This window comes from Strix aluco, chromosome 12 (genome assembly GCF_031877795.1).
Source record: "Strix aluco isolate bStrAlu1 chromosome 12, bStrAlu1.hap1, whole genome shotgun sequence".
Lineage (NCBI taxonomy): Eukaryota > Metazoa > Chordata > Aves > Strigiformes > Strigidae > Strix > Strix aluco.
Window position 1 is genome coordinate 26178316 of NC_133942.1, and position 27569 is coordinate 26205884.

At 37.8% G+C, this 27569-nt stretch overlaps 2 protein-coding genes across 11 annotated transcripts in view; one reads left to right on the forward strand and one right to left on the reverse strand.

Annotated features, from left to right (window-relative positions):
- TEX9 (testis expressed 9) lies at positions 1-27545 on the forward strand. 9 transcript variants are annotated; one of them, XM_074837240.1, is made up of 12 exons: positions 1-513; positions 622-713; positions 1661-1724; positions 3259-3329; positions 6805-6853; positions 7879-7964; positions 9512-9690; positions 13532-13614; positions 15996-16169; positions 20396-20530; positions 21022-21156; positions 25019-25772. In XM_074837240.1, exons 1-12 carry the CDS (start codon positions 241-243, stop codon positions 25094-25096), a joined length of 1419 nt encoding a protein of 472 aa, XP_074693341.1. In that variant the 5' UTR covers positions 1-240; the 3' UTR covers positions 25097-25772. The 9 variants fall into 9 exon arrangements, with proteins under 9 accessions (XP_074693341.1, XP_074693342.1, XP_074693343.1 ...); XM_074837241.1 differs by lacking the exon at positions 20396-20530; XM_074837242.1 differs by lacking the exon at positions 25019-25772 and having other exon boundaries at positions 20396-20490; positions 21022-21109.
- The window catches only part of MNS1 (meiosis specific nuclear structural 1), an 8756-nt gene continuing 7178 nt past the window's right edge, over positions 25992-27569 (reverse strand). For both annotated transcript variants that reach the window (XM_074837239.1, XM_074837238.1), the window contains one exon: positions 25992-26470. In XM_074837239.1, the coding sequence (XP_074693340.1) occupies positions 26372-26470 (99 nt within the window). In that variant the 3' untranslated portion in view covers positions 25992-26371. The remainder of the gene's footprint in view (positions 26471-27569) is intronic.

The window sequence follows — 27569 nt, forward strand, 5'->3', positions numbered from 1 at the left end:
TACAGTAATAAGTATAGTGCCACCTCAGACCTTATCGCTTCCCCCTCACCCGAAGCCGTGGAGGTGCAGTGCCATGCCAGGAGCCAGCTGATCCCTGGCCTCCGCTCCGGGCTCCTGTCCCCGTGCCCTCGGACCGCAGGCGCTGTCGCAGGGCTCCTGCCATGCCCTCACCCCGGCACCCAGCGGGGCGCGGGAAAGCGGGGCGCGGCCTTTCGGCTTCCCACGGCCTGGCACCAAGGGATGAAACGTGGCTGCCCCCGCCTCAGCCCTGCATACCCGGCAGCCAGGAGAAGGCTTGCCCAGGGCTACAGGCCGCAGCGGGAGGAAAGCAAACCGCGAGGGCGGCCCTCCCTCGGCCCCACGGCGGCGGAGGGGACGGAGGCTGAGCCGCCACCCCCGCGGCGGCAGCCGGTTGCCCTGGCGAAGGAGACGCCAGCCAGCAGCCTCCCCGCCACGAACAAAATGGCGGCGGGCGGCGGCGGAGGGGTCCGGCGGCGCGGGGGCCTGCCCGGGGTAAGGCGGCGGGTCGGCACGGGGAGACGAGCGGGGACAGCGGGAAGGGGCGCGGGGCAGGGCGGCCGGGCCGTGCCCACCCCGTACACTAACTCGTCCTCGCTGCAGGTGCGGAGACCGCCCGGCGGCCCGCTGCCGCCCGCCGCCGCGGGGACCGGCGTGGTGAGCGGCGCCTTGCTGGCCAGGGAGGAGGAGTACAAGTAAGGAGGCGGCCGGGGGCGGCGGCCGGGCCCTGTCACCTCAGCCTTAGCCCGCTCGCTGCTGGCTGTCCTGACGCAGTTTACAGTTAATCCCCTGTATCCGAGTCCCTCAGCTTGTTCCCCCGAAGCGTACAGATGAGAGTACCAAAAGAGAGGTTTTAACTTTCCCCCGTCGCGATGCAGCCTTCCTGCCGCCGTTTTACACGGGCTGTGCCCTGCTCTAGGCCTCGCTTTGATGCCACCACATTGGACATTACGTTTTTCTGCATTTAAAACACTGACATTACTTTTAAATTATGAATATGTAAGTGCTTAAGCCTGTTAAAAAAAGCTTAAAAGCCCTAAAGCTTGTAACAAATGCAGTGAAAGCACGTTTAAAAGCACTTGCTTGGTTACCTGTCAGTTCTCAGCCCCTGTGAATGGTGAGGATGTACAAGGAGCCATGCCTCAAACTCGCTTAGTCACACTGCCTGAAAAGCTATAAAGTAAAGCATGCAAAAACACAAGCTTATTTTAATCTGCACATATCTATAGCGACACATTTTAGTTATGTGATCAAGTAGTGTAATCGTACATGACTCCTTCCCCAACCCCTGCTGCTAAGTATACCTAAGGTAAGGACTGTGTTAAAAACTGAAAGCGTTGAGGAAATAAAGACGTAAAATGTGTATTAATGACATGGCCAAAAACAAGGACACGCTTTACCTCTCAGAATTGTAGCCTAAAAATTACTGTTTAATGGGTATGGGTGCCTTATTACTATTGATTTGACAGAAACCCAGAAAATTGTTGAAACCTAACTTTGTTAATACCCTGGAGTATATTTTGGTGTTCCTTTGTAGGAGTTACTAAAATTTCACATAGTTCAAGCAGAGATACTGTCATGTTTCCATTTATTTCTTTTAAATCTTTCAGAAACTCAGTGACAAGCATTTTTACTCTTTCAGGCGACTGAATGCAGAATTAGAAGCAAAAACAAAAAAACTGGTGCGTCAGGCCGAAGAAGTAATGGTGAGTAGGTTATGCAGACTGTTACATAATTTAGCCTTGATTCACATGCACACAGAGGCATGTTTCAAAAGAAATTATTTAGCATGACAACTTAAAGTATTTTGGTTTCAAATGCAATCTAAGCTTTTAATTTCTTTTTTCAAAAGTGTAAATTTCTACTAAAAACACATCCAAAAATAGTTTTTATGTAATTTTATCAGGTAGGTAGAAGTTCACAAGATGCATTTGTGCAGATATATGCATAAAACTACATTAAAACTTGTTTAGTTGTTTAAGAAAAGTATATGTAGGTGGTTTTATGTCTTAACTACTAAAAAAAAAAAGTATTTGATAACCAGATACTGTTGCAGTAACATCCTAGTGAAATAGGATCTACATTGTTCAAGCTGAAAGAAATACAAAGAACAAGCAACATAAATAGAAAATATGCAGTTATTAAGATGGGAACTTTCTTAAAACAGAAAAATTTCCTGTTTATTGTCAGTATTGTCTTCTAATATTGGTGTGGCTGTGTACCAGATAGAGTCAAGTTTTTGTATGAGAATTGGAAAAACTTAAAAAAGGGGATGGGGGAGGTATGGTTTATACTCCAAACAATTTGGAGAAGGTGTTCTGCATATTAGATATATTCATTGTAAATTCACTCAGATAAATAAGGCTTAAAAATCAAATTATTAAGTTTTCTGGAAAGCTGTATTGTATGCACTTTTCCTACTGTTGAAACTTCATTTTTATGTCCTGTGAAAACATATTCTTCTCTTGAGCTGTGACAAGCTGAGGCCAACTGCTTGGCATTTGAACAGAAGCAGATGAAGCGGCCAAAATAGCATCTAGTTTCTTTCCTTTAAAAACCAGCAACAAACAACCCACTTTTTTTTTTTTCTTCTCTAAATACGGCAGAAGATCAAATATTCTTAGGACACTTAATATACCACATGGCACTGCCAGATTGCACAGATATACATTTAACAACAAAAGAAAAACTGTCTAAGTTTAAAAAACAAAAAAAAAAAAACCCAAACCACAAACAGGATAACTGCATTTTATTCTGGATTATGCTTTCTAACTGTAATTTAGCAACATAGAAGCTATCTGAACATTCAGACCGAATTTTTTTCTGAAGTACATACAACGTCCGGTTATTGTCATGTTGGATGAATATTTTCAAGGCTTATTGCGCAGTATGGAAAATTGAAAAATTGTTCCACCTGCTGTGCATTTGCTACTCCTATATTTCAGAGGAAAAGGAGGGAGGGTAACAGCATCTTGGATGATGTGAAGCTGGGCAAAAGTTTTACAGGCAAAAGGCATTACATGTTGTGGAGCAGAAATAAATGTTGGGGGATAGCAATGGCATTTTAGTTTTTAGCCATCTTTTCCTGTGTTTGAGAAGTTCTTTTCCACAGTAGACTATAGGTTTCCATTCTTTTCTATAGCAGACTGTAGTTGTGATCTGTGGTTTATAAATATGTAATTCCTCTTTAACGGATTATATTCCCCCCAAAATGACTACTACTTTTTTTTGTAAATAAAGAAATGCCAACAGGAGATACTGTCTAGACCAGTTTCAGTACAGAGCAAGTCATGTGAAGACGACAGACAGAGGTATGTGCTTTACAACTGCTGCATATAATTTGTGGGAAATCTTTCACACTGATCCTGCACACACTGACTTGCGCCCTAGTCCTGCTCCTGTTTTATGCTGCACACTGGATTAGTTTTTCCTGTTATTTGAAACAATTGATAGTAAGTAAGTGTAGTGCCTTGTTATTTCAAGGAAGTCTTCATTTTGCTGAAATGTTCTATCTAGGATGCTAAATAGTGCTAACATCTGTAAAAAAGCAAGTAAGGTAACAGGTTTCTTTGCAGTACAGAACAGTAGACGCTCAGCAGTAGATGGTTTTTAACCAGTTCAGCTGACAAAGCAAAGAAATAGATACTGGTTTACATTTAACTTGGCCTAAATGTTCCTGGGACAGGATAAAAAAACCCCAAAACAAACACAAAACCCTAAGACAGACAAACATTCAGCTGCCACCTTCTGGAACTTGGATATCATTACACTTCTGAGGCCGACATACCTTTGGCCTGTATGGACACACAACTGGGGGTTTTGGCCTGTATGTTCAAACCCGTTACCTCTGGATACATAGGCTGTATTTACTGAGTTGTACTGAGGTTCCTAAATTTATGATATCACTGATCTGGATAACAAAGATATGGGGCCAGACTACAAGGTGCTTCAAATCTTAAGCTGCAGTTGGGAAACTATTTTGAAATAGTATCTATAAAAGTCTGCTAGAGATGACCAAATAATTACTTTTGTGCAGAGTAAAAGCAAAAACAAGAAATGAGGGGGTTTTATGAACATAAAAGGGGTTTTCAGTACACAAGGTGTGACACAAGTCTGTGATAGAAGGCTGGCTATACCAGCAAAAGTTTGCTACTATAGTTAAGATTATTCCTGAGCTATTTTAAAGCTGTATCTGTCAGTTGTAGAGGGGAAAAAAAAAACTCCACGTGTTATCAGTATAATTATGCTTTGCAAACAAATTCTGGATCTTGCTTTAGTTTTATGTTCAGTTGGATGGATTTTGAACAGTAGACAGAAGATTGTCAAGAACTTCAAACTGGAGTTGTTACAGGGCTGTTTTATGAAGTAACATGATTGAAGGATTCAGCCCCACAAAGGGAGTTAATATCTTTGATGGTATACATCTGAAATAAGTGGGAGTGCTGGAAGAATTTAAAAAAAATATTGGCAATTACCATGTCAGAGTAGCAGCTGATCTACCAATTACCTACATAAATTAAAACACCTTAAAACAACCACAGTCTGTGTTCTGGTAAACGTTTATGTGAGAGAAGAATTGAAATCCCTGCTGTACAGAAAAAAATAGAAATGCGTGCTAGGAATTAGGCAAACTGATTATCCATGAGTGAACATTGAGGCCATTCAATTAGATTAGTTCCAAGTATTTAATATTTAATTAAAAAAAAATTTCTTTCAAAACTGTGCAAGCAGATAGGCCATAAATCTAAAGGAAGCACTTGAGATATTTTTGAAATATCCATTTGAAAGTTCCATTGATTCCTTTAAGAAGAATGAATACTAAAGCAACTGGAAAGGAGGGGAGAAATGGAAGCAAAGAAAGCGGTAGTATCAGGGAGGAGAAAAAGAAGTTAAGAGAAAAAAATGAGTAAGCAGAACAAAAAAAAAAGGCAGCAAAGATTTAAGTCACTGTCCAAGTTAGTGTATATTTTAAAATAAGTGTTCTGGAGTTTTGATAGCATAATTTTTGCAGAGAAACTTGAATTACATAGAGACAAAGCAGCTCGAGTGACATGGCACTGAAATCAGCTTTTGTTTACACTTTTACTCCTCAGAGCATTGCCAGGCTCATGGCGATGGGAGCCGTACGCGCATGGGCAAGCGTGCTATAGGCTTTGGATAGGATTAGCAAACACAAAGGGTTTGCTCATGCACATGCATCTTGTGTTTACATGCAGAGATGGAATTGTTAAACATTAGCTTCTGTTTCAATGTTGCCACAATACTCCTAGCTGCTTATTTGTATACCTTTTCAGGATTTACACATTAATTTCACTTACAAAACAACTATAGAACTTTATTATGATGTTTTAAAAATGGGTTGTTGTGTATGGGGAAGAGGAAAGAAAGCATTAAGGTTAAACAAGTTTGAGGAATTTCATGAACAATGGGGGGGGGGGGGGCGGGGGTGTTAGAAAAGAAGGCCCTGAGACAACAGATATAGTAGGAACAAAGTAGTCTATTGATGGAAAGAACATTATTGTTTTCTTGAGTATACAGTGTTGTATTTTAGAATAACATATAACTGCTATTTCTGTGGCAGCAAATCCTCACCTTCTGCATGCTCCTAAAGCTAGCCAATAGGGAGGAAGCATGAGGAAAATAGGGTAAATAGACAAAAACTAATCATCCTATTCTTGAAGTCTGTTGCCAACCACACACAGATGATTTCTGCAGGTTTTTTTGGATTAATAAAATATGGAGCTTTGTGCAGATAATTCTTGTTGATGAATGGATGTCTGGGAAATTTTTAAAGGCAAGATCGAAATATTTGCTCAAATCAGCTGGGCAAGAAAATTGAGGTGACTTGATGTGCCTGAAATTTAAATTTTGTTCCAAATCTTTTATAAGCCAGCATTTTAATTGAAATAAAAAATTAAAAAGGGTAGTAAAAAAGTAGCCTTTCAGTGTAATAACACAGATTCACATAACTCATTCTGAAAGCAAAAATGTATATGACAAGAAACTTGACCTGAATAGCACACAGCATGCTAAAACTTTCTGCTTGTTTGCAGCAGATTTTAAAAATAATCATTTAACCTGAAATTCCGTTACTAAGAAGCATGGTTTTCAGCCAAATAAACAGTTAAGAAAGCTGCTTTTTATTCCTGGTTTTTTCATCTGTAAAATGGATACAGTATTTGTAATATGTATTTCAGAGAAAATTCCGTGAGGCTTATTCACTTGATAGTCCCTGTCAGTTGACTTGACAACAGTCAATCTGAGCATACAATTGCATTCTGTCTTAGGATGTAGAGGACACTGGTTTATATCTTCATTTTCTTGGTATTAATTCAGGGATTTGTATGTCAGGTAGGCATATTAACCACTGAGCTGTTGGTGATCTTTGGTAATGGATTGCCAGTCTCTCTTGTTGAAGCTGATAACACTGCATACTGGCTAAGTATTCCCTGGTACAGGGGATCAGTTTAATAAACTAGTAGTTGCAGCAATCGCCTGAATTGCAAGAGACAAGATTCAGATTCTGGTACATAAGTAAACCATTGTATTAGACACCCTAGACTCACCGGGTGACTTAGATAGCAAATGAGGTAGAATGGAAAGACAGAATGAGACTGAATTTATGATTGAACTTGGTATGTGTTCCCACCTTACCTATATTGTTTATTCTAGACATATAAAATGTTATTCTCCTGATTCTGACAGGGGAGTTGATTTTTTTATTATAAAATGTTGATTTTGTTATACACGTTTAGTGAATTTTTATTTTTTAATTCCTTTCTGCAGAGATCCACTCTGTCCTGAAGTTTCGTCTCTTACACACTCCCACGCCAAGGTATCAAAGTCAGAACTATCCTGGCTAATTTCTCTTCTAGTATAATTTCCACATACTACTTCCGGTTTTGAAGCTGTGCTACACTGGGGACTTACATGGATGGGAAGCCAAAAGGAAATTATGTTCAAAGCAGTGCTATAGGACAGTGTTACCAGGGTTTCTCAGTGCCACTGGTAGTTAATCAGATTTAATTTTTGTGTTCTAAGTTTCCTCTTCTGTAAAGTATTGACAGAAGTGTTCAATGTTTTGAATGTCAAATTAAGAACTCCGAGTGCAAAATATTAGAACACAATTAATTTCTTCCTTTCTCCCCCCCATCCCCCCCCCCCCCCCCCCAGTAAAATACTAAAGGCAATACTACTGTCTTCTAGATGTAATAATAAACAAGTAGTCAAAATAACTGAACACAGGAAGGGAAGTGTAATGGAAAAAGGAGGTTGAGATTAGGAACAAACTCAATAGTCTTTAATTAAAATTACATTGAATCTTTTAGGAGGTAAGCTAAAGCTTCCAAAATACTGTCTTCAGTTATTTATCAGTAGAAAAAACCCTAATTGTTGAATAATATTTACTTGGGTGAAAGTAACACAAATATTGTTAGATCTTCCTTCTACAGGGAATTTATAAGATTAAAATAATACATACAAATAGCATTTTTTGGAAGGTATGATAAGCGTTTTTCCAAGATATGCACTCTGTTGACAGTTTGGTAGTTAATATCTTGATAATAGCTGAGAGCCTTGCTTAGGCATGAATTTATTATGGGTATGTGTGCAAAAACTCCCACAAGCAAATAACTTGGGAAAATCATTTGGGGACATGGACATAAAAGTTGCGAGATAAAGACAAATGCAGATAAAACTGAAAAATTGTGCTTTTGAAAGTTTGAAAAGCATAGTTTGAAAAGTATCCTTGAGTCTGAATATATGAAAAAGAAATTTTAAAAACCCACAAAAAAAACCTAGAAAAAACTAATTTCTAACTAATTAAAAAAAAAAATCACTACTTTCTGAAAAAATTTGTAGCTAGCAAACAAGAAGAAATGTGCTTCCGTGACCGTGGCTCAGAACAGACCGTACTCTGGAAGTAAGGGAAAAAGAACAACTTCAAGGTATATTATACACATATCTCTGTTTGTAATAAAATATTTTAGGTGCTATTTTTGTCTATCAGATTATTTTTATTCTTGTATGCTGCTACATTTATATATATTTGTATAAATAAATGTGTTGAACTTTTGGTGCTCCTCAGTCAGCTCCACCATGTAGCTGTTTACTTGCATAGAGCACCAAAAATTATTAGTGAACATATGTGATTAATATTACAACAATGAAGCTGTTGCTTTCTGCTCAAGCACTTCTCAAGGCTGACAGGTAATGTTAACTCCTTCAGTGAAAGGATGCCTAACGAGCATACGTGTGGGAAATACATCATCTGAGGCAACCTGAGAGAGTACACGTTGGTGGTGCAGACTGATTTGTGATCAGACTTGTGATAGGGAACATGAGGCCCTTGAGGGTCTCCCCTATTTTGGTGAATTCTTGGGCTCACAGGACAAGAGAGAGTCAGTAACAGTACCACAGCTTTTGGGAGTTTCAAGCTGAAAAGCTTCAGCTGTGTAGGTAGCAAATTCAAGCTTGTAAAAGCAAGAAATGAAAAAATGGAGATCTGGGGGCGGGGGGTGGGGGGGGTGGAAGATAGAGAAACACGTAAAATCCTGGGAGCAAATTAAAACTGCCACAAGATATGGACAAATACCAAAATAGGATGCAGATTGTCTGCAAGGTGGCAGAACATGGAATTGACACAGAATAAGGTTGTCTTTCAGGACTTGAAAGTCACTTGTGGACCCCTTTGGACCTCCCTCGGGCAGTTCAGAGGAGGCTGTCACGCTGGCACCACATCATGAGATTTAGAAGGGGAGTTGTGCAGATACAGAACCTGCAGGGTGAACCCACAGTTGTGGGAGAAAGTAAGCAGCTAGGAAGAGTTTGGAGGCTGCATTGGAATGAGGATATATTGGAATAGGAACTTAGGAGCTTCAGATCCTGTGGGAACTAATGTCATCTTTTTATAAAAGCAAGCTGAGGAGATACCCAATGTAGTGGATGTGTCACATACCTTGTGTTTCAGTTTTATGAAAACTTTGGTATGCAACTTCTAGGATCAGTGAAGTTTCCTAGGCCAGGCATAATGATACAGAAATTGTGGTAAGATAGGAGTATAGCTAGAAAGGACAGAGTTTTAGAAGTTAACATGTGGGGGGGGAAATAGCAGGATTTAAGGCAGAGGATAGTAGCTAAAGCCAAGAAAACATTCCTCTGTTTCTTTCTTTTACTTCAACTTAGTTATGAAGTTGTTGGATGAGAAGACCATGCCAAAATATTCTCTGTAGAAAGTGGTACTGGTTTTTCTGCCTCCTACATCATAATATGTAAAATCCTGTAGTTGTTTATGTGGAATTTGGTAAAAGTATCTTACATAAAGAAAATGAGAAATTGCCATCAATGTATCTTTCATATGAACACAGGCAATGAAGTTGCATTAGCGTACACAGAGTACATAGAACTCTCTATACTCTTAAAAACAGCAAATGCACTATATTTTGATTTTTTTTTTGTATTGTAAATTTAAAATCTAGAGTTTGGTTTTTTTTAGTTCAAAAATAAGAAACCTGGAAATACAAAGTGGTGATGATGTTGCAGTACTGGAGGATTGCACAGATTTTTCTTTAGGAAAAACAATAAGCAAAATTGAAGAAAAACTAGAGAAAGGAGACTCACCAGATTGTCTAGATGATGATGTTATTCCAAGCGTTGGAAATGAAATTGGAGCAGGTATGTTTCCTCCCATGGTTAAGTACTTTTATTCTTACTTCCTCACTGTTAGAAATGGGTTCTTCTGGTGAAAAAAATAAGAGTTTCTGTACAAATTACAGGGAAAGCTCTAAAGCTCTTAAAGTAAAAGCAGCTTTTTCTTCTTTATGTAGTCCTAGAGGAAGATCAGATCACATACAAATAATCATGGGAAAAAGTGAATCTTTATTTTGATTTCCACCTTTGTAGGAAGATACTTGGATGGTTACATATGTTGGATACGTGCATAACATTTGATTCATTTCACTGGGGAGATAGAAATACATGATGCTAAGCTTGTATTTCCAAAAAGACAAGCTTCAGTCCTCTGGACAGATTCTGCCTTTAGAGGAAAAAGCCTTTCCCCAGATCAGTACTGTGGATCTTAGTAAGTGGCTTAAATGAAGTAACGTTTCAGCTACAGTGCCTGAATGAGAATCCTCCAGATACTTTCCCACTCCAAAGGGTGTGTTTATGTTTATCCTAGAAATAACGTAGGAAAGGGGATTGCAGCATTTGCCAGTGAAGCTAAAGGCATGATGCACATCTGTCTTTTTGGCTCTGGTGTGATAAAAGTGAGTTTATGTAGTTACTTACAATGCTAAAGCAAGCATAAAGTCAGAGATTCACTGCAGTAGTACAAAATGCCGAAAACTTCTTTTAATCCAACAGCTTGATGTCAACAAGCATGCCAACACAGAAATAGCTTGATTTCTAATCACGTGTAATTCTGTGCACGCCTTCTGTTAATAAGTTCCCCCAAACAAATCCTCGGATATCTTTTTTTATAGTTCTTGTTCCTGAACTAAAAAGAAATTGCTTTAGACTGCATTGGAAGCTTACACCAAATAAATTCAAGGTAACTCAATAAGAGTTATTACTGGTGCTTAGCAATGAGGTCTTGTGGACCAAGGGCACGTATTTGAGTATTGAGAATTGTTTCTGTAACTTTAATGATGAAATGAAAGTACTCTGGATTGACTTTGCTTTCTAAATTTGATATGCCTCCTTAACGTGCTAAGTAAGTTACTGAGGAGCATGCTAGCAGTGTCAAACTCACAGAACCGTTACAGTTTTTACAAAGAGGTAGATGTAGATACTAAATAGGCCTTGTTACAGAGTAGGCCGATCCCTTCGCTGGAATCTCCTAGTAAGGGATTCCTGAGGCTTAGGCACCTGTGCTGGACTTCATAGACCAACATACTAGTAAAGTTCCATAGCATCATCATTTCGCTGAGCATCTTGCAGCACTTTTCCTGGACTTAGGTTCCATATCTTTATTTCATGAGCACAGATTATGACACTGCAGGCCTTTTTCTGCCAACATGGTAGCTTACACATTATTTTTTCAGGAGCTGTTTTTGTGGGTTATAACTCAACTCTACAGTAACAAGCAATGGTAGAAACACACAGACATGTAGAAAGCTGAAAATGAAACTCTATTTGTATCTAATGTACCCACACACATACAAACAAAATACCTAACTGTGCTATCATACTTTACATTAATCTTCACTTTACCTCAGGAATTCAAGACACCTCATCTTCCTTGTAGGGTATCAGAGTTTCTCAGCTATCCTTTTATTGTTACCACTTCCCTAAACTGTTGGTTACTTTATAAGCTAAAACCATCCTATTAAGTGATACCCCTCCCTCTCATCAGGTGATTAAAATTGACCAATTAGGAAGCTAATTATCTTTACCTCTTGTGAGAATTCAGACTAAGTTTGGATCATAGCCACCTTCTAAGGCTGATGTGGTTCTAGTTGTGATCTTGGATTTTCAACAAGTTTTACTACCAAGTGCTCTTAATGACACAAAGCTATCTAAGACAGAAGAGAAGTTATTTGTGGACTAGTGACTGAGTAAGAGGAAACAAAATGGTAAAAAGAAACAACTGTTTTTTGCAGGTAGTGGTATAGCCCTAGAGTGATCTGTTATGGAGCTTACATTGTTCAATATACAGAAAAATAATCTGGAAAAAAGGAATGATAGCTGGTAAAGAAATTTGTATGTGAAACAATGATTTTGTGATAGTTAAAACTGACATTGAAGTGTTGTAGAAGAATCTCATAGTACTGAGTGAGGTGATAGAACAGAGGGTTATATTCAGCATTAAAGAGTGCAAATTAATGCTGACAGAAAAAACAACTCCAGTTACACTTAACTCATGAGCTGGACTTTGTTTAGTTATTACTAATTAAGATGTTTCCAAAAGCATAAACTTATTGCTTGTTCACAGTGGAAAAGGCAAATTGATTGTTAGAACTCCTCCAGAAGATAACAGAAGACAAAATATTGTACTGTTATCATTATGCTATTATATAATTGATGTTACCTCATCTTGAGTATGACTCTTAGTTCTGCATACCCCATCCCAAAACCAGGATGTAGAACTAGGAAAGATACAGGAAAGGGTATATAGTAGCAATTAGAAGTGTGGAACAACTTGAATTTGAATCTTCAATTTGAAAACAAAAAACTGAGGGCAACATGAAAGATTCTGTAATGAAAACAGCAGTGGTAAAGGGAGACCTGTCTTTTTGTAATGCAAACACAAGTAAATGCCACATTAAATTGGATTTAAAGCAAGCTATACAAAGTGTTTTTCTTTCACATAATGCATAATTAAATTAGCCAACTCATTGCCACAGGATATTGTGAATGCTAAAGTACAATATGTGTTATGAAGAAAATCAAACAACTTAATAGAAGTACTGTGAAAGAGTATTAAACCTGATGGCTTCAATATGGTCTCCATCTCAGGGCAGCCACTAGTTACCAGAAGCTAGCAAGGATATAACAGGAGGAGAAAAGTCAGTCTGTATCTTATTTTTTCATGGTGTTTTCCTAAATCCTATTTATTATTGGCCTCTGCAGAGTTACAACTTAAGATGCAATTGGCAGTTGATAAGGGAAGGTGGGTGAAATTAAAGTGATTCCTATTACAGCAAATGAACACATGTACCCACCCATCCCTTCACATTCAGTTCCAGATACACCTCCTCCACTTTATTCTTTCCCCCTTGTACCTGCTGTGAAGAATGTCTATCCCTATGTTGCTCAACTTTGTTCTCATACTCTTTCCATGCTTTGTGCCTGTGGCAGCTCAGGGGGAGTTCCTTGTGAATAATCTGGGGAAGGACTGGGCAATAAGGAGTAATAGAACATATTGTTCACACACAGCTTTTTTTCATAGTAGTAGTATGTTTCTTAGCTGTCCAAGAGCAAGAAAGTACTTCATTTGGAAAAAACATCTGATTACATTGATTTAATTTTAAACTATTAATTGAATAATGTTACCAGTGTACTTAAAAAAAGCATCGACTACTGTGTGGGAGGGGTACTTACCTATTAGGAGGGTTTTGCAATATACATTTAATTCTTTGTTGTGAGTAGTTTAAAACTACTTTGGGTCTAACTACAGATTTTGCAGCTACAGATTGATTGTAATGTAGACATACCCTACAACATATTTTTCTTGACTTCAGTCTCAAGGAATGCTGTAATGTGTAGCATAGTATGACGGAAGTTTCCAATAAGTTTCGATTTTGAGAATTTTGAGTCTTTTACGTTTTAAAGGTGTCGAGTTCAGTCATTAAAAGGAAAAATCTGTACAAAGCTTTGCGTAAGAATGAGAAACTTGCAACATTTATTTAGAAATCTGAGTTTTTATTTGCCTATTTCTCTTTAATAATTATAAACAATGTAGCGTGTTTTTAAAAACAAGAAGAGGGAAGTGAGTTCTTACATCAGTCTTTCTTCTTTTCTGCATTGAATAATGAGTACTTGTGGATATTAAATGTCACTTTTTCGTTCACAGAAGCTCAAATCAGATTTCTGAAGGCACAGTTACGTGTTATGCAGGAAGAGCTGGATGGTGTAGTGTGTGAATGCAGGAAAAAGGTAAGAGCTGAGTTTTCTCATCTGTAGAAACGGATTAGGTTCCCCTTTAACAAATAATCACAGCAGAATTCCCTCAACCTTTCCTTTTCAAGTATTAAGAGCTAAGGTTCTATTTTTTTTTTAATTTCCTAAGAATTTAAGAGTCAAGGATAGTCATTTCTGTATAAATGGGATCTTGGGCTAAAAGCTTGTGAAATATACTTAATGGAAAGAAATTTGAGGCAGTGAAGAAGCACTGGGAATGAAGATGTGCCCCAGCTGTAGGGACACTGTGGTGCTGCAGAGTGCCCCAGCCATCACTGCTGGGAAGGAGAGCATTACCAGAGCCCGAGGAGGAGGGTACATTAGCAGGCAAATACAGGTTTTGATGTACAGAGAGAAGATGAGTGGTGCGCAGGGCTGGGTGATGGAAGAAGAGGGATGTTTAGGGCAGAATGAGAAATAAAAAAGCTGTGAGAGGTTCGGTCAGGTGGTTTGGGTGTCCTTGGTGGAACAAGGTGTGGAAACAGCTGATCTGTGATCCAGTTCAAGTGGAATATTATAATCAAAACAGAAATTAGGCTTTCTCCATTCTCAAGATAACACTTGATTGGAGGACTGTATTTGGAATTACATATTTGGGCAGATCAGACTGAAGTTAAGGCATTGTGAAGCTACAATTATATTTTACGGTTAGAGTGTACTACAAGTGAGTTTTATGGTCTGCACTGCCTAGCAGTATGTTTTCAGGTGATGCTCAAACATTTCTTGAACTGTAAAACCTTAAATAGTTTGTGTCTGTCTGCCACAGGGATCACCTCTTTTTCATGCATTTGTAATCAAGCAAGTTTTTTGAACTAACTTTCCATTTTACACAATCAGATTATTCTTAGTTGTGGTCTTAACTTCAGAATGCTTTTTTCCACCTATTCCCCAGGCCCAAATGTGATGATGACATTCAGAACATATGGCAAACCACCTATAAGTTTTCTCTCAAAATTTTAATTTAGAGTTGATATTAAATAAGTTTTTTGAGATAGGTACCTGGAGAAAATCTTTAGAAGGAATTAGATTTTGATATTTTATATCTGTACTTTATTTCATTTTTATCAATACAGGTGCTTTTGCATTTCAATACTTTTATGCTGTGATCAGAAGAAAGTTGTTACAGTAGATTTTAAAGACATTTTCATTTTCAAATCAAATATAATTTTGTCAGTAGCTATTGAACTTTATCATTCCATGCCAAAAATACTACAGAATTCAGCTACTATAGCAGATGACAGAAGACAACCTGGTACCTATTCTTGTCCTGCTCCCAAGCACTCTGTATGTAAATGTATCATTTTGGGTACTAGTATCTCTGGTGCGAAAATAACTTTATTACATTCAGAAGGTCACCAAAATTTCATATTGGCAAAGCCTTGAGATAGATTCTGGGTTTTGTTCCAATTCACAGTCCAATTAGTCTGAGGAAGCAGTAAATCTGTTTTAAATATAAAGTGGGAATTTCTGAGGTGCGTGCAGTCACATGAAACTTAGGGTAAAGCACATACATTTCCCAGGTGAGAAGTATGTATTCCAGGGGCTGAGAGGACAGGAGAGAAAGGCTTGTTCTCATAGAAACTCCACTTCTCTATGTGCCTTGATTTATTTTTCTTAAAGAAATGAAGGACATAATGTATCTCTGAAATTCACTTAGTATTCACTTAGAATGTTTAAAAGGTTATAAAAGAAAAATGCCTTGAAATTATAATGCTTAATGTGGGATGTAATTGCCAGTAGGTCATGAATCTAATACAGGATTCACTTGATGTTAGGAGAATCTTGAATTTGAATACTTGATGTATCCTGGATTATTAACTTGCTTTTAAGTCAAAACCACATAATCTCCTAAAACATAATGGATTGGTTTATCAGTAATTATATTCTCTTCTTTTTGCCAGAATTTTTCCTAATGTGTGCATTTAGCTATTCTCACAAAATGTCACAAAATATACATGCCACTGTTATTCATATTATTCTATAACATTTTGATAGTTAGTTCTCAAAATCTTTGAACTATGAGAAATTAAATGTTTTATGTACTGCTACAAGACAGTTCCAAGTAAAACACTGCAGAAAATAAAATGAGAAAATTGTTCCTGTTTTTTGAAATATTGTCCTGGTAAATTGGTGTTTTGTTTTCTTTGTCTTAGTAGTTTTCTTTCTTAAATCTGTTATGAAATCCATCATGAAGAAACTAAACATTTGAAAACAACATCACTTTTAAAAACCTTTATCTCCGTATCTACAATATGTATATTTTTACTGCATTCTATTTACAAAACATTACTATCGCATTATTCTCCTGCTTCCTTGCAATAATTTATTTGGCTTTTTTGTTAATTACTGTCAAACAGGATGATGAAAATCAGAATTTAAAGTCTCAGCTTAAAGATACTGAAGAAGAAAACACCAGACTGCAACGAACAATCCGTATGCAACATTCTCAGACTGCAAAGTACAAAATGTTGTCACAAGAAGCAAACAGCAAAAGTGAAGGGTTACAACAAGAGGTCATTGCACTGGGAAAGGTATTGCAGATATTAGTCTCATTTATCTCACGAAAGGGAAGACAACGCATCAAATTGCCCTCTGTATCTTAGTTTGATAGATTTGTATCCCGTGATCCCATTAGCGTTTCAGTCTGATAGTAGTTTTAGAAATTGTATTTTTTAAAATGGTCTAGTCACTTTTTTAAAGGAAGAAATAATATATTTTGCTAATTGCTTTTGTTCTGCTTCTACAGTCGTATATTTCTGTATTTTAAAATTAAATTCTTGTGTAAAAGACCCACAAGAGACAAAACAACCTTTTCAGAAACTGCTATCAAATTCACAAAGGAATCTTGAAAAATACAGGGAAATTTTATTTTTCTGACTTTAATTATAATTGTTAAAAATTACTTCGGTAATAAGAAGAGTTTTATTGCAAACTGCAGAACCTGGTTAAAAAAACACCTGCAGCTTATATTAGTATCTTATGCAGGTAGAGGAAAGGATATGTCATTCTTCTTGAAAATGGACTGTTTGAAAACCAGCCGTTCCAATTTGGATGAATCAGAATTAACCTGGCTCCTGCTGGAGGCCACATATGCAAAATTGTATATGTGCCTAGTTGTAACAGATGGCCTGCATACACAGCTTTGTTTGTTTGGAACTTAATCTAAGAGCAGCATGTGTTTTTCTTTAATTACTCAGAGCTGGAGAGGTTGACTTCAAAATCATGTAATATGATTTATATTATCATGTAATATGATAGTATTGTGTAGTACATGTAATATAACGAGGAGAATGTTTCGCTTAAAAATTTGGGGAAAACAGAACACAACTCAGCCTAACAAAGTCTCATTATACTTCCATTAAATCATACTATGCATTTGTATAGGCATGCTTTCATCTTAACGTTATGTAGTTCAGGCATTTTAAAACTAAAATATTCTAAGTTTGTGTGTTCTTTTCGTGCAGATACTTGGAGGTTTTAAGTTCTCCTAAATAAGTACCCTGATTGTTGATTCTTTCAGGAAAAATACTTAGTAGTAGTACTCATGCTACTCATCAGCTCACAGTAAATAGGGCTGAGATTTCCAGTCTGTTCTCTTAAACCAAACCATCCTGGACATAAGTTTGTCTAACCTGTACCTAAAGCGTTCTGTGATGGCAGTTTCCATAATTGCCTTAGTCTATGCTGGTTCTTGTACACAGTCAATAATCACAGAAACTTTATCCCAGTATCTAGGAGATGTCTGTTGTGATGGAAAGTTTAGTCACTTCCACTGTACAGCAGCTACCATACCCAATATGGTCACTTTCCTCACTGGTCTTTGCTCTGGATTTACCATCCTCAGGTGCTTCAGCTGTTCCTAATAGGTGCTGTTTTCTAGAATTTCTCAAGGTTACTGATCAGATATGATCATGACAAATAGTGGTAGTTCTTTAAAATACTAAGAAGGCAAAAAAAGGCAAGCACATATAATGAATTATTTTACTTTTTTTTTTCGATATAAAAAATTATCTGACTGCCAAAAACATGCATTTAAAAATAATTTTGCAGTAACTGCTTAAATCTCCTACAGACTTAGCAATCTGAAAACTTTTATTCTTTAGGTATGAAGTATTATTCAACACTACAGAATTAATGTAGTTGTAGGTTAATTCTAGACATACATTTAAAAACAATTTCCTGTGAACACGGGCCTGAATTTGTACTGCTGTGTGGCTAAACTCTCAAGACTCATACTTTCAGTCTAGAGAAAGTTTTCTGTACAGTTGAGATAGCATAATTGTAACCTTTGATTTTGGGGTTTTTATTGCTTTTGTTGGGATGCAACAGAAATGGTAGAGGTAAGTTGTGATACATGCTTTCCCAAGCTTGCTTAGATTATCAACAAGTTACACAATTTCATTAATCCCCCAGCTATGTTTTTTGTATGTGCCTAGGCAAAGATTCTCAGCAGGCTTTCACAATTTACCCAAACCACGGTAATTGGTTTGTTATTTTTACATTTCATTCTTTTGGTGTTTGGTCTCTGTGAACATTTCTGCTGGAACACCCACCTCAGACAGCAGGTGAATTCTGATGCTCCCCAAAACGTCCATCCTCTTCTTTCCAGCATTCCTTTTTTTCCATCTAGTTGATCTAATAAATGATACCACCTCTCCTGTCTTTTTACACCACCTGTCTACAGGAACATTCCTTCCTCTGTGTTCTCTCATTTGTTAATTCAATCTAGCTGTAATGTTAGAGAAAGGTCAGGGAAACACCAAAATTGTGCTCATTCCTCTTAAGGCTTCGTACAGGGATTTTATAATTTGCCTTGAAGAAGGGCTTGATGTTAGGCAAACATTATCTCTCAATGTTTTTGGGGGTGGACAAGTGCTGCTGAGCTTTCTAAAGATAGAAGTACTGTGTATGCTTGCTACTGGGAGGAAAGAAAGCCTGCTGGGTGGGAGGGTTACTCATGGACGAGCTCTCTGGTATCACAGCCCTTCTGATACTCAAGTGCCTCAGCCATACCAGAACAGTGGAGAAAACCCCAAGATTGAAATGGGATGCAGTTTTAGAACATGGTAGTTTTTTCCCCTGCTCTCAGAGAAACATTATATGAGAAAATTAATCCAGCTCTTACTTGAAAGTATCGAAGAATTGGCAGAAGCCTTGCCTACTTACAAAATAAAATACTTATTTCAGGCATTTTTAAGATGAAAAACTTGGAGTTGAATATATTTAACAATATACCCTCACTGGATGACTTGCAAAAAAGTCCTTGATAAGGTATTATGTATGACAGTAAATGTCAAAAAGAAGAATTATTGGAATTCTTTCTTTAAATGATGTGATTAGCTGATACATAATTTGCATTGTATGCAGACTATGGGTTTGGTCATTAAATGCTTGAAAGGCTATATTCCAAAGCTTTTCATGTTAACGCAGAATAAAATACATAGCACAAAAGATTTAGTTGACTAGATACAAGACAAAGAGTTTTGCATGCTGTGCAGCTTGTTGTCTTTGGAAACATGGGGGTCGTTTTCCAGCAAATGAATTTGCCTGACAATGCATGTGCACGTGTTGCAGGGAGGGGCTCTGCTGCCCACTAGCCAGGCTTTTACCCATCTTTTTTTAATCTATCAGGTTAGTGACAGAATGAAAACGTTGAAGCAACATCTGTTTTTGTTAACTCTTGAAGGAGGCACATTCACCAACAGAATTTTTGCAGATTAGTGAGATGCATCTTACTCTCCTGTTTCTTTCATCCATTTTGGAGAAGATTCAAAGCTTTCTAGAAATAACCTGTTCCAGTCATAACTTTACCATAACGGCTTTGCTGCATACACTTGGCAGTATGTATTTCTTGGATAAATCATGTGAAAATCATAAGTAACTGCCACAAGAGCTGGTTTGGAATTGAGAAAATAAAACAATTACTCAGAAATAAGACAGCCTCAGGGTAAAAGGTTAACAACAATTCCCCCTCTCTACCCACTTTTGGTTAAAAGAATCTTTCTGTGCCCATTACTAAAAATTTGATAGTCTTTTTTTTAAAAAAAGACTTATTTCTTTTTCATAAATGACAAGATGTGCTCTTTCTGCCAGAATTGTTTATTTCTTCTACTTTGTTCTTTTATATATATTCCATGATCTTTAATCTCCTTATTCTGTTCCTCAGTTTGGTCTCTTTTTCTGATTTCCTCACAGCACTATGATATACCATCATCAGAGACAAGAGGAAACTGATTGTTGCCATAATCACTTGAGGAACTATTTTCTGCTAGATGAAATAGTTCCTACCCTCAGCCACCTTCAGGAGGCCGTTTTAACTTTTTGTTGGTAATTGCATGTAGTAATCTCTGGGGAAAAGAGGTGAAAGGAAGAGGTGGGAAGAAGCAGCTGGGAATACTAGCCACCGCTCCAAAATCTGCCACAGAGTGGACATACCGACATTTTTTTCTCTTTTTCTCACTGAGCATACAAGGTTTTTAAGTCAATCCTGTGGATTTACGTGATCAGCTCCACAATTATACTGAGAAAAGTTTAAAACAAGTATGAGAAAGATCCCTTTCCAAGATTTCAAAGGAGAAGGGGATGTTTTAACAGTGGAATTAACAATCTTTGAGACAGCTTCTAGCTGCAGGCCAAAGAAGTCTGCAGACTCTTCAGTTTTCAAGGGTGAGCCTTGCTGTAGACATGTTGTCTATATGGGAATCATTAAAATACTATTATTCATAATGTTTGGTTTTATCCTTTGCTTCTTAAATAGGAATTGGAGAATCTAAAGCGTGTACAAAAACAGGCCGCAACCAGTCAGAGTGCAACAGAGGTTCGCTTAAACAGGGCCCTGGAAGAAGCAGAAAGGTATAAAGTGGAGCTGAATAGACTGAAGCAAAGTAACAAGGTACAGTGGCTTAGGAAAACAGGTTCCAATCTGGAATGACTCAGTAATGCTAGAATGAGACAAATGCCTTCATCAGCTTTGGAAGTATCGTGTCTCTTACAGACAGTCCCAGAATTAACTTAGAGCGAGTCACTAGAGGGCTTGATAAGTTATCTTGGACAACACTACTGCAACCTCTGCAGGAGGAAGAAATGTCCAGAATAAAGTAATAGCCTTTCTGATTTTCTCCATTTGTGTGGAAATTAGATGTGTTTAGAAAAAGGGAGAAGTACATATGCACACCTAGTATATACACAGACAAACCATGCATGTTATCTTTGAGATTTTCTTTTCTTAAAAGTTTTGATGCGGGAATATTTTGATTAATCCTATTTCTTTTCAGAAATGTCATGTGTGGCTATCGTTTGCTGTTTTGTTATGTAATGCCAGGTTTCATCACCTAAAGCACCACTTTCATAAATAATAAATTTCTCCTTTTCTTCCCATGGCAGGATGTAGCTAAACAAGAACTCAAAACAATTGAAGAATTAAAAACAGAAAACAAGAAACTGCAGAAACAAAAAGGAGATCTAATGACAGCCTTTAAAAAGCAGTTGAAGTTAATTGATATTTTAAAGAGACAGAAGGTAGGGACCAGAGTACTGATATATTTCAGTTAACAACCTCTAGCTAAATGTGTCTGTTGTCAAGTTAGATAATCATGTAAACTAGAGCCCCAAGACTGGGAAGTTTCAACGCAAGGGAGCAGCAGCCTCACTTTTATTGGCGCATATTGCTAATGTTTTGCTTTATAGCAAAGGCTGCTTTTCTTTTGAATTGACCGATGACTTGGAACATATCCTGTCGTGGTGAAAGATTACTACTGACAAGCTTTAGGACCAACAGTATCTATTTGTTCAAGAACAAAATAGTGTTCAGGTAGTAACAGGAACTCCCTTTGGTGCTGTGTCAGTAGAATCCATTTTAGCATGTGAGATTTTTTTTTTGTTTCACCCCCCCAGCATATTATGTGTTGTATGAGCAGCTGTAACGTTATGCCCTCTCAGGAGGGAGCCATTGCATTTTAGACCTACATTCTTCCTGGATTCTCAAAGTGTGTCCTTCTCTATCAATGTTGCTTATTTATATTCTGAGGTGTTCTGTACAGGTACAGTTCTACCCAGGTGCAGATCTCCTTGTGTGTCAGAAAAAAAAAGAAAAAAAAAAACAAAACAAGAGAGGGCACTTATCCTTGGTCTGAATGTACTAGACTGAAATAGGGGAGTCGATCTCCATCCTTTAGTAATCCCTGGAATATCATGCATACTTGGAATCACACACAATGTAGTAACATCTGCAGGGGTGTTCCCATCCACACTAGCACACAGCTAGCCTTATTTCAAAAGTCGTTTGATTCTACATTCATTTTGTGTCTCCCTCAGGGCATAAAAGGGAGGGCAGGGGCTACTGCCTCTCAGTTTCTTCAGGAGCTACAGTTGAGTAGAGGATAGGTAGTGGAATAGTTGCTGACAATTCATGCTGAACGATTAGCGATACTGCTTCCATAGAAAGGTGGTGTAGTGAAAAGTGGATTAATGCTTCAGATAAATACACTTTTAGCTATAGTCTAACTATGGTATTTGATAAAGCTATACTGATGTCCCAAAAAGGAGGGGTGTTTTACTTGGAAAGAGAAACTTCAGATACTGCAGAGTGGGTAAATACCTTGTATTTCTCAAAATATATTTTCAGCATAGACCTGTCAAATGAGCTTTGATGGTGCAAACTGAAAGAACCCAGGAGTTTACAGGAAAGGAAATTAAAGTGGGAGGAGTGTATACTAAGAGGTGTTGCCCAAACCAAACAGTTTTCCACTTACTGCTGCATTTAGGTCTTACTAGTTCCATCACACCTTTCACTTACCAAATACTTGGGATTGTGTGCTGTCATTTGTGTCAGTTTTGCTTCTGAGGCTGCACGAGACATAGGCAGAGCTATGGGCTTCACAACTGTCTAGATAGGATCTCCACATCACAGCGTGCCTCACCTCGAAATGCTTAGTCTGCTCACTCTAATGTGATTCATTTTGGGATGGAGGTAACGTACTTCATTTTGCACTCCCAAACCAAAGCTGCAGAGGGCTAAAGCAAGCAATGTATTATTGAGCAGAAGCACCGTAGAAGGGCCAGCCTTTGTGGTAAGAAGCCAGGACATTTTATTTACCCTTGGAGCACTGCAGTAATTACCAGACGTTTTGTAAACACTCTTGAAGCTGTTGAGCCCCCAAAGAGGAAGAATAGTTCTGTATTAAGTGGCAACTTCATGGAACAAAATACACATAGTTATCCTAAGAACTGGGAATTGCAGTATGGAAATACACCCTTGAATTTGGAGTAGCTCTCCAACACAGGACAAAGGAGGATAGGTAACTGGAATAAGAGGAACTGGGGCTGCTCGTGCATTTCCAGGGGAAGAGAATTTTTCCTGCAGTAACAGGATGCAGAGGAGATGCTGGGGATTCATCTAACAGAAACAGTGCTAGCTTAGCCTTTGGCTGGCCCTTCTAGCTCTTCAAGTTTATTTTCAGAATGAACAAATACAGCATTCACTCAAAATATCCTCTATACATGAGGTAGCTCATTGTTCTCCGGAACGTGAATTCACTAAAGCGTGTGTCAAAGAGCAGTATTTCTGTTTGAGTATGAACCAAAACCATAGTCTCAAATAAACATCACAAAACTTCATTAAATATATTTTTAAAAAATTATGAATACTGTATCAGAACTGCAGATAATAGAGGAAGCCACTTACCTTTTCTTACAAATAGTAGAAAGATGCTGTTAGTTTTTCTGTCAGAACAGACTATGATTGGAAGAACCTAAAAGAGAATGGCCCTAATTCTGCCTTTTATAAGCTTCTGGCAGAAGGCACAGGGGAAGGGCAGCTAAAGCTCGTGTGCGCTCAATATACGTAATCACCTGAAGAACTTCAGGTGTGCTTCACATGAGCCTTTTGTTGAGTGCATGAGGAAAACCTGATTTGGGCTATTTGGGTGGTATTTGCCCCGCAGATTCAGCTGCGCAGAGCAGTACGGCTATCCTGAAGGTGAGGATATGCTACCACATGAAGAACAGCAGAGGAAAAAAAATCCCCCTAAAATGTTAACTATCAGCAGTAGGATGAGTTGCAGCTGGCAGCAAGTAGTTGCTGGTGTTCCAGCTGGTCTCTTCAGACCATTCTCTGCTTGTCTTGAGGGAAAATTTAATAGAAAATCTTAGTTTTAAAAGGGATTAAGGAAAGTAGTCTGAGCTTTACAGAGCTGGTGGGTGTGACACTGCCTGTGAGAACCGCAATACACTTTGTTGTCATTTTGGACAGTATGTCTATACATAAAAAAAACCCTCAACAGACTCCTTGTAGACATGAATTTTTTCCTGTTGTTCAAAACATAACCATTTTATTAAAATTTGCAGTAAAACCTATTCAGCTGGGACCCTTTCCTTTCCACTTTGAATGACAATAGGTGAAGAGAGCATACTGTGGTGTGGTGATGAGGACATGTGGCACAGCTGTGACATCAGCTGGAACCCGGGGAGCTTTCAGGGCCTTCCACCTGCTGCACCTCTGTGCTGGGTAGTTCTGTGCAAATACACTGACTGCTTCGTACTTGTTTTCTCATCAAACATTGATGATCTTGATGACACTTTTCCAAGCAACTGCATTATTTCAACAGAAAATAGCCTTGTTTTAAGTTAAAAAGTTCTGTTTGTTCCTTTCAGTGTTCCATTTAAAATAACATGCTATATCCTGTGTAGTGCAAATACAAATTCAGACTGCTGTGTGATGTTTTTAACACATACATATGTACACACAGGGGCATGTCTGTATGTGTATGTGTGTGGTGTGGTACCTGGCAACACAGCTACCGCTGCTCAGCTCCAGGAATTCCTCCTTAAGGTGTAGTACAGCTACTCTGGTTCATGCTGATTGTTAATTTTTAATGGTGTTATATTATTTTGTTAAAATCCTCATGTAATATTAAATCGTGCACATTAGAAGTGCTAGCACACTGAATCTTAGTGATGTATGTGATTTGTAATGGCTTTAAAGTTAAGCTGTAGATTGATCAGCTTGAAAGAATGTATACACGTGTTCTTTAGAGGTCACGAGAGTTGTCAGTTTTTCAGTAATTTCCATGCCTCATTAAAATGGAGGCATTTTTAAAGCAATATAAGGAACTAAGAAAAGCTATTTCTCCTGTTTTACTAGAGCCAAAGTTGCAATGTTTAGCATTACATTTATCATGTTATCCCTACACTATAAATTTTTGCAGAAAAATATGAATAGCAGCTTCAGCTTAAACAGGTGAACATCCATCAAATCCACAGTACAAAAAAGAAATTGATAGATTTGAAGCCCCTTTCAGGTATCCCAATTACACAGGATTTTGTATCGGTCATTCACACTATTTTACCTTCTGCTCCTAATTTTTTTTTTTTTCTTTTAAAGATGCACATTGAAGCTGCTAGGATGCTTTCTTTTACTGAAGAGGAATTCATGAAAGCTCTTGAGTGGGGAAATTACTGATTCCATTAAAAAACCAGCTTCTGTTTGAAATACAAGTCAGATGGTACATTATTTTGGCACTGCATATGAATGCTTTTTAACAGTTAATAACTCTATATGCCAAGTGAATTGATTTTGTTGATTTTGCTTATGTTTAAATTGTTTAACTTTTATAAGCCTGATAGCTTGTGTTGTAATATCATATGAAATACAAATTTCTACTGAAGTTTCAGTAATGAGCAGAGAAGCAGAGACCGTGCAAGGAATATTCCAACAAGTTATCAGTTTGCTCTGTTTTAGTGTTTAAAACTACACCTTATCTAAAGCAATGTTCAGTCCAAAGAAGTCAGGGTTTAGTCTTAGATAGAGACTAATGGCTGGCAAAAACATAGCTGGGACTTGCCCCTCACTGTCCAGACTCACTCCATAATCTGATACAGTTGTACTGGGTAAAAATGCTACTTTAGTCAAGGTGAAAATATTAAATCTTTCCCTGGCCATCAGCTGCTGCTTTGGGATTGAGTCAGGAGTGATGGCTCCATATTCACAGGTGCTCTACAAGCATTACGTCTCTAAAGATTTCATCATGTCATCATTATAATCAAGAACTAGATGGAAGTTTTAGTGTAGACAAGCTGAACATACCATTTGTACATTAATGAACAGGAGCAATAAAAGCCTGAGCTGCTTGCATGAACCTCTGTCAAACCTCAGCTATTTCAATGGACTCCTCCCTCAGAGTAACTGAATAGGAGCATGGCACATAAATCCTCACTTTATGCACTGAAAGAAAAGTATAAATGGTGACTCTGACCTCAAAATGGAGAAGTGTCTCTGCTTAGATCCTACCAGCAAAGTAACATGAACTAACAGTGAAACAAGTAACTCAGACCTACCCCTTTGAGATGAGACAAACTACATTTAGATTAGTACTTTAATAGTGTGATGCCAGTGCAGATAAATCTTTAAGTTACAGCAGAAATAGAGCTTTAAGAGAATCTTATAGTGCATACTGAAATACACATGTGAATTCACACTAGGAGAGTTGCTGGAGAAGACATTTTTAATGTTGCTACATCACTGAGAATAACTGAGAGGCCCACACAGTTTACTGATGAAAAATGCAATTACAACATAACACTTAAATAAAACTAACTGCTCATCAGTTTAGAACTGTAGTCTTAAAATGGAGACTTTTTATGATATTAAAAAGGAGTTCCTCACTGTTAACAGGAAATTTTCATCAGAAATCAGGTGACACCTAGTGGCAAACCAGGAGATGAGATGGGGGAAATTTCAGCTCTCTTCTGAAATTTCATTACCTCTTCTCTTCTGATAAGCCAATCTAAATTCTTGTCCAAGCATATTAACATCATCTTCGTCTTTGAGTATTCCCTGCAATAAGGGGAAAGAAACACATGTTGGAAAGTAAAACAAAGTAGAGAGATTATGAGGGATCTCCGCAATTTTCTCTGGAAGTGAATGTAATAGCTTGTATCTGTGGTACTGGGGTCACCTTTAAACAAACAGCCCTGAAAACTGTCACACGCCTTCAGGGAGTTTCAAATTGGTGTGCTTGGTGCGAGCCTGGAACCATGCTGGGAACCCCGCAAAGATTCCCCCACGAGCACTATGCAGAAGACCACACCTATCCGCATTCTCTTTCGTCAGAGGGTGCAGGTTTAGTAAAATCCAGCAACTGCATTGAAAAGAGGCGCTGGCTGGGGCGGGGCTCTATCTCCACCTTTAGTTGTGTTGATGAACCCATACAAAGAAATTATTTTGAAAATTAACTGATACTGAACAACTTAATCAGAAACTATGTTTTGGGGAAGGGAAGTAGGGGAAACCAGAAATCTAAATCTCTAACTAATTCTAAATTGATTTTATGGCTAAAAATGGGTATGATTCACAGAGCATACCTTGCAGCATTTAGAAAAAAAAAATTACAAATTGTGTTTATGTTGGAGACTTTAGAATTAGGTAGCACTTTTATATTTAACCATTTTGAGTGAAGTAACATGATGTATGACCACATGATTCAGACACGGGGTTGAAGCAGAGAAAAGAACCAAGTAGCAATACCATGAACAGGTACCAGCCTTGGATACTCTGAAATAACCAAGACTTCCTGCAACAGTAAATTCAAACCAGAAAACTATATCAAAATATTGCCAATTTGAGTTATCGTTTAATTCAATCTAAATTTGAAAAGAACTCAAAATTTTACAAATTCATGCACCAAATTAGCATATTAATATTTGAATAAAAATTACACTCCACTGTATTCACAATGTTTTCCAGTACTGCAGAAAATAATTTATTTAAATAGTTGGATAATTCCTTCCCTACTGTAAATGCATTTTTACATCCCTAAAGCTGTTCTCTGTTCATTTGTGTACCATCAGGTGATCTTTCCGATTATGAACTATAATACAAAATAAATTGTAGTTTATTCCTATTACAATAATTGTTTCCATCTTTTTAACTTTTA

What these genes read in the sequence shown, in the direction of transcription:
- TEX9 (XM_074837240.1), top strand. Translation starts at nt 241, where the DNA reads ATGAAACGTGGCTGCCCCCGCCTCAGCCCTGCATACCCGGCAGCCAGG. An exon ending in GGCGCGGGGGCCTGCCCGGG is followed by an intron (nt 514 to 621) that starts GTAAGGCGGCGG and finishes TCCTCGCTGCAG; the next exon opens with GTGCGGAGACCGCCCGGCGG. An exon ending in GCCAGGGAGGAGGAGTACAA is followed by an intron (nt 714 to 1,660) that starts GTAAGGAGGCGG and finishes TTACTCTTTCAG; the next exon opens with GCGACTGAATGCAGAATTAG.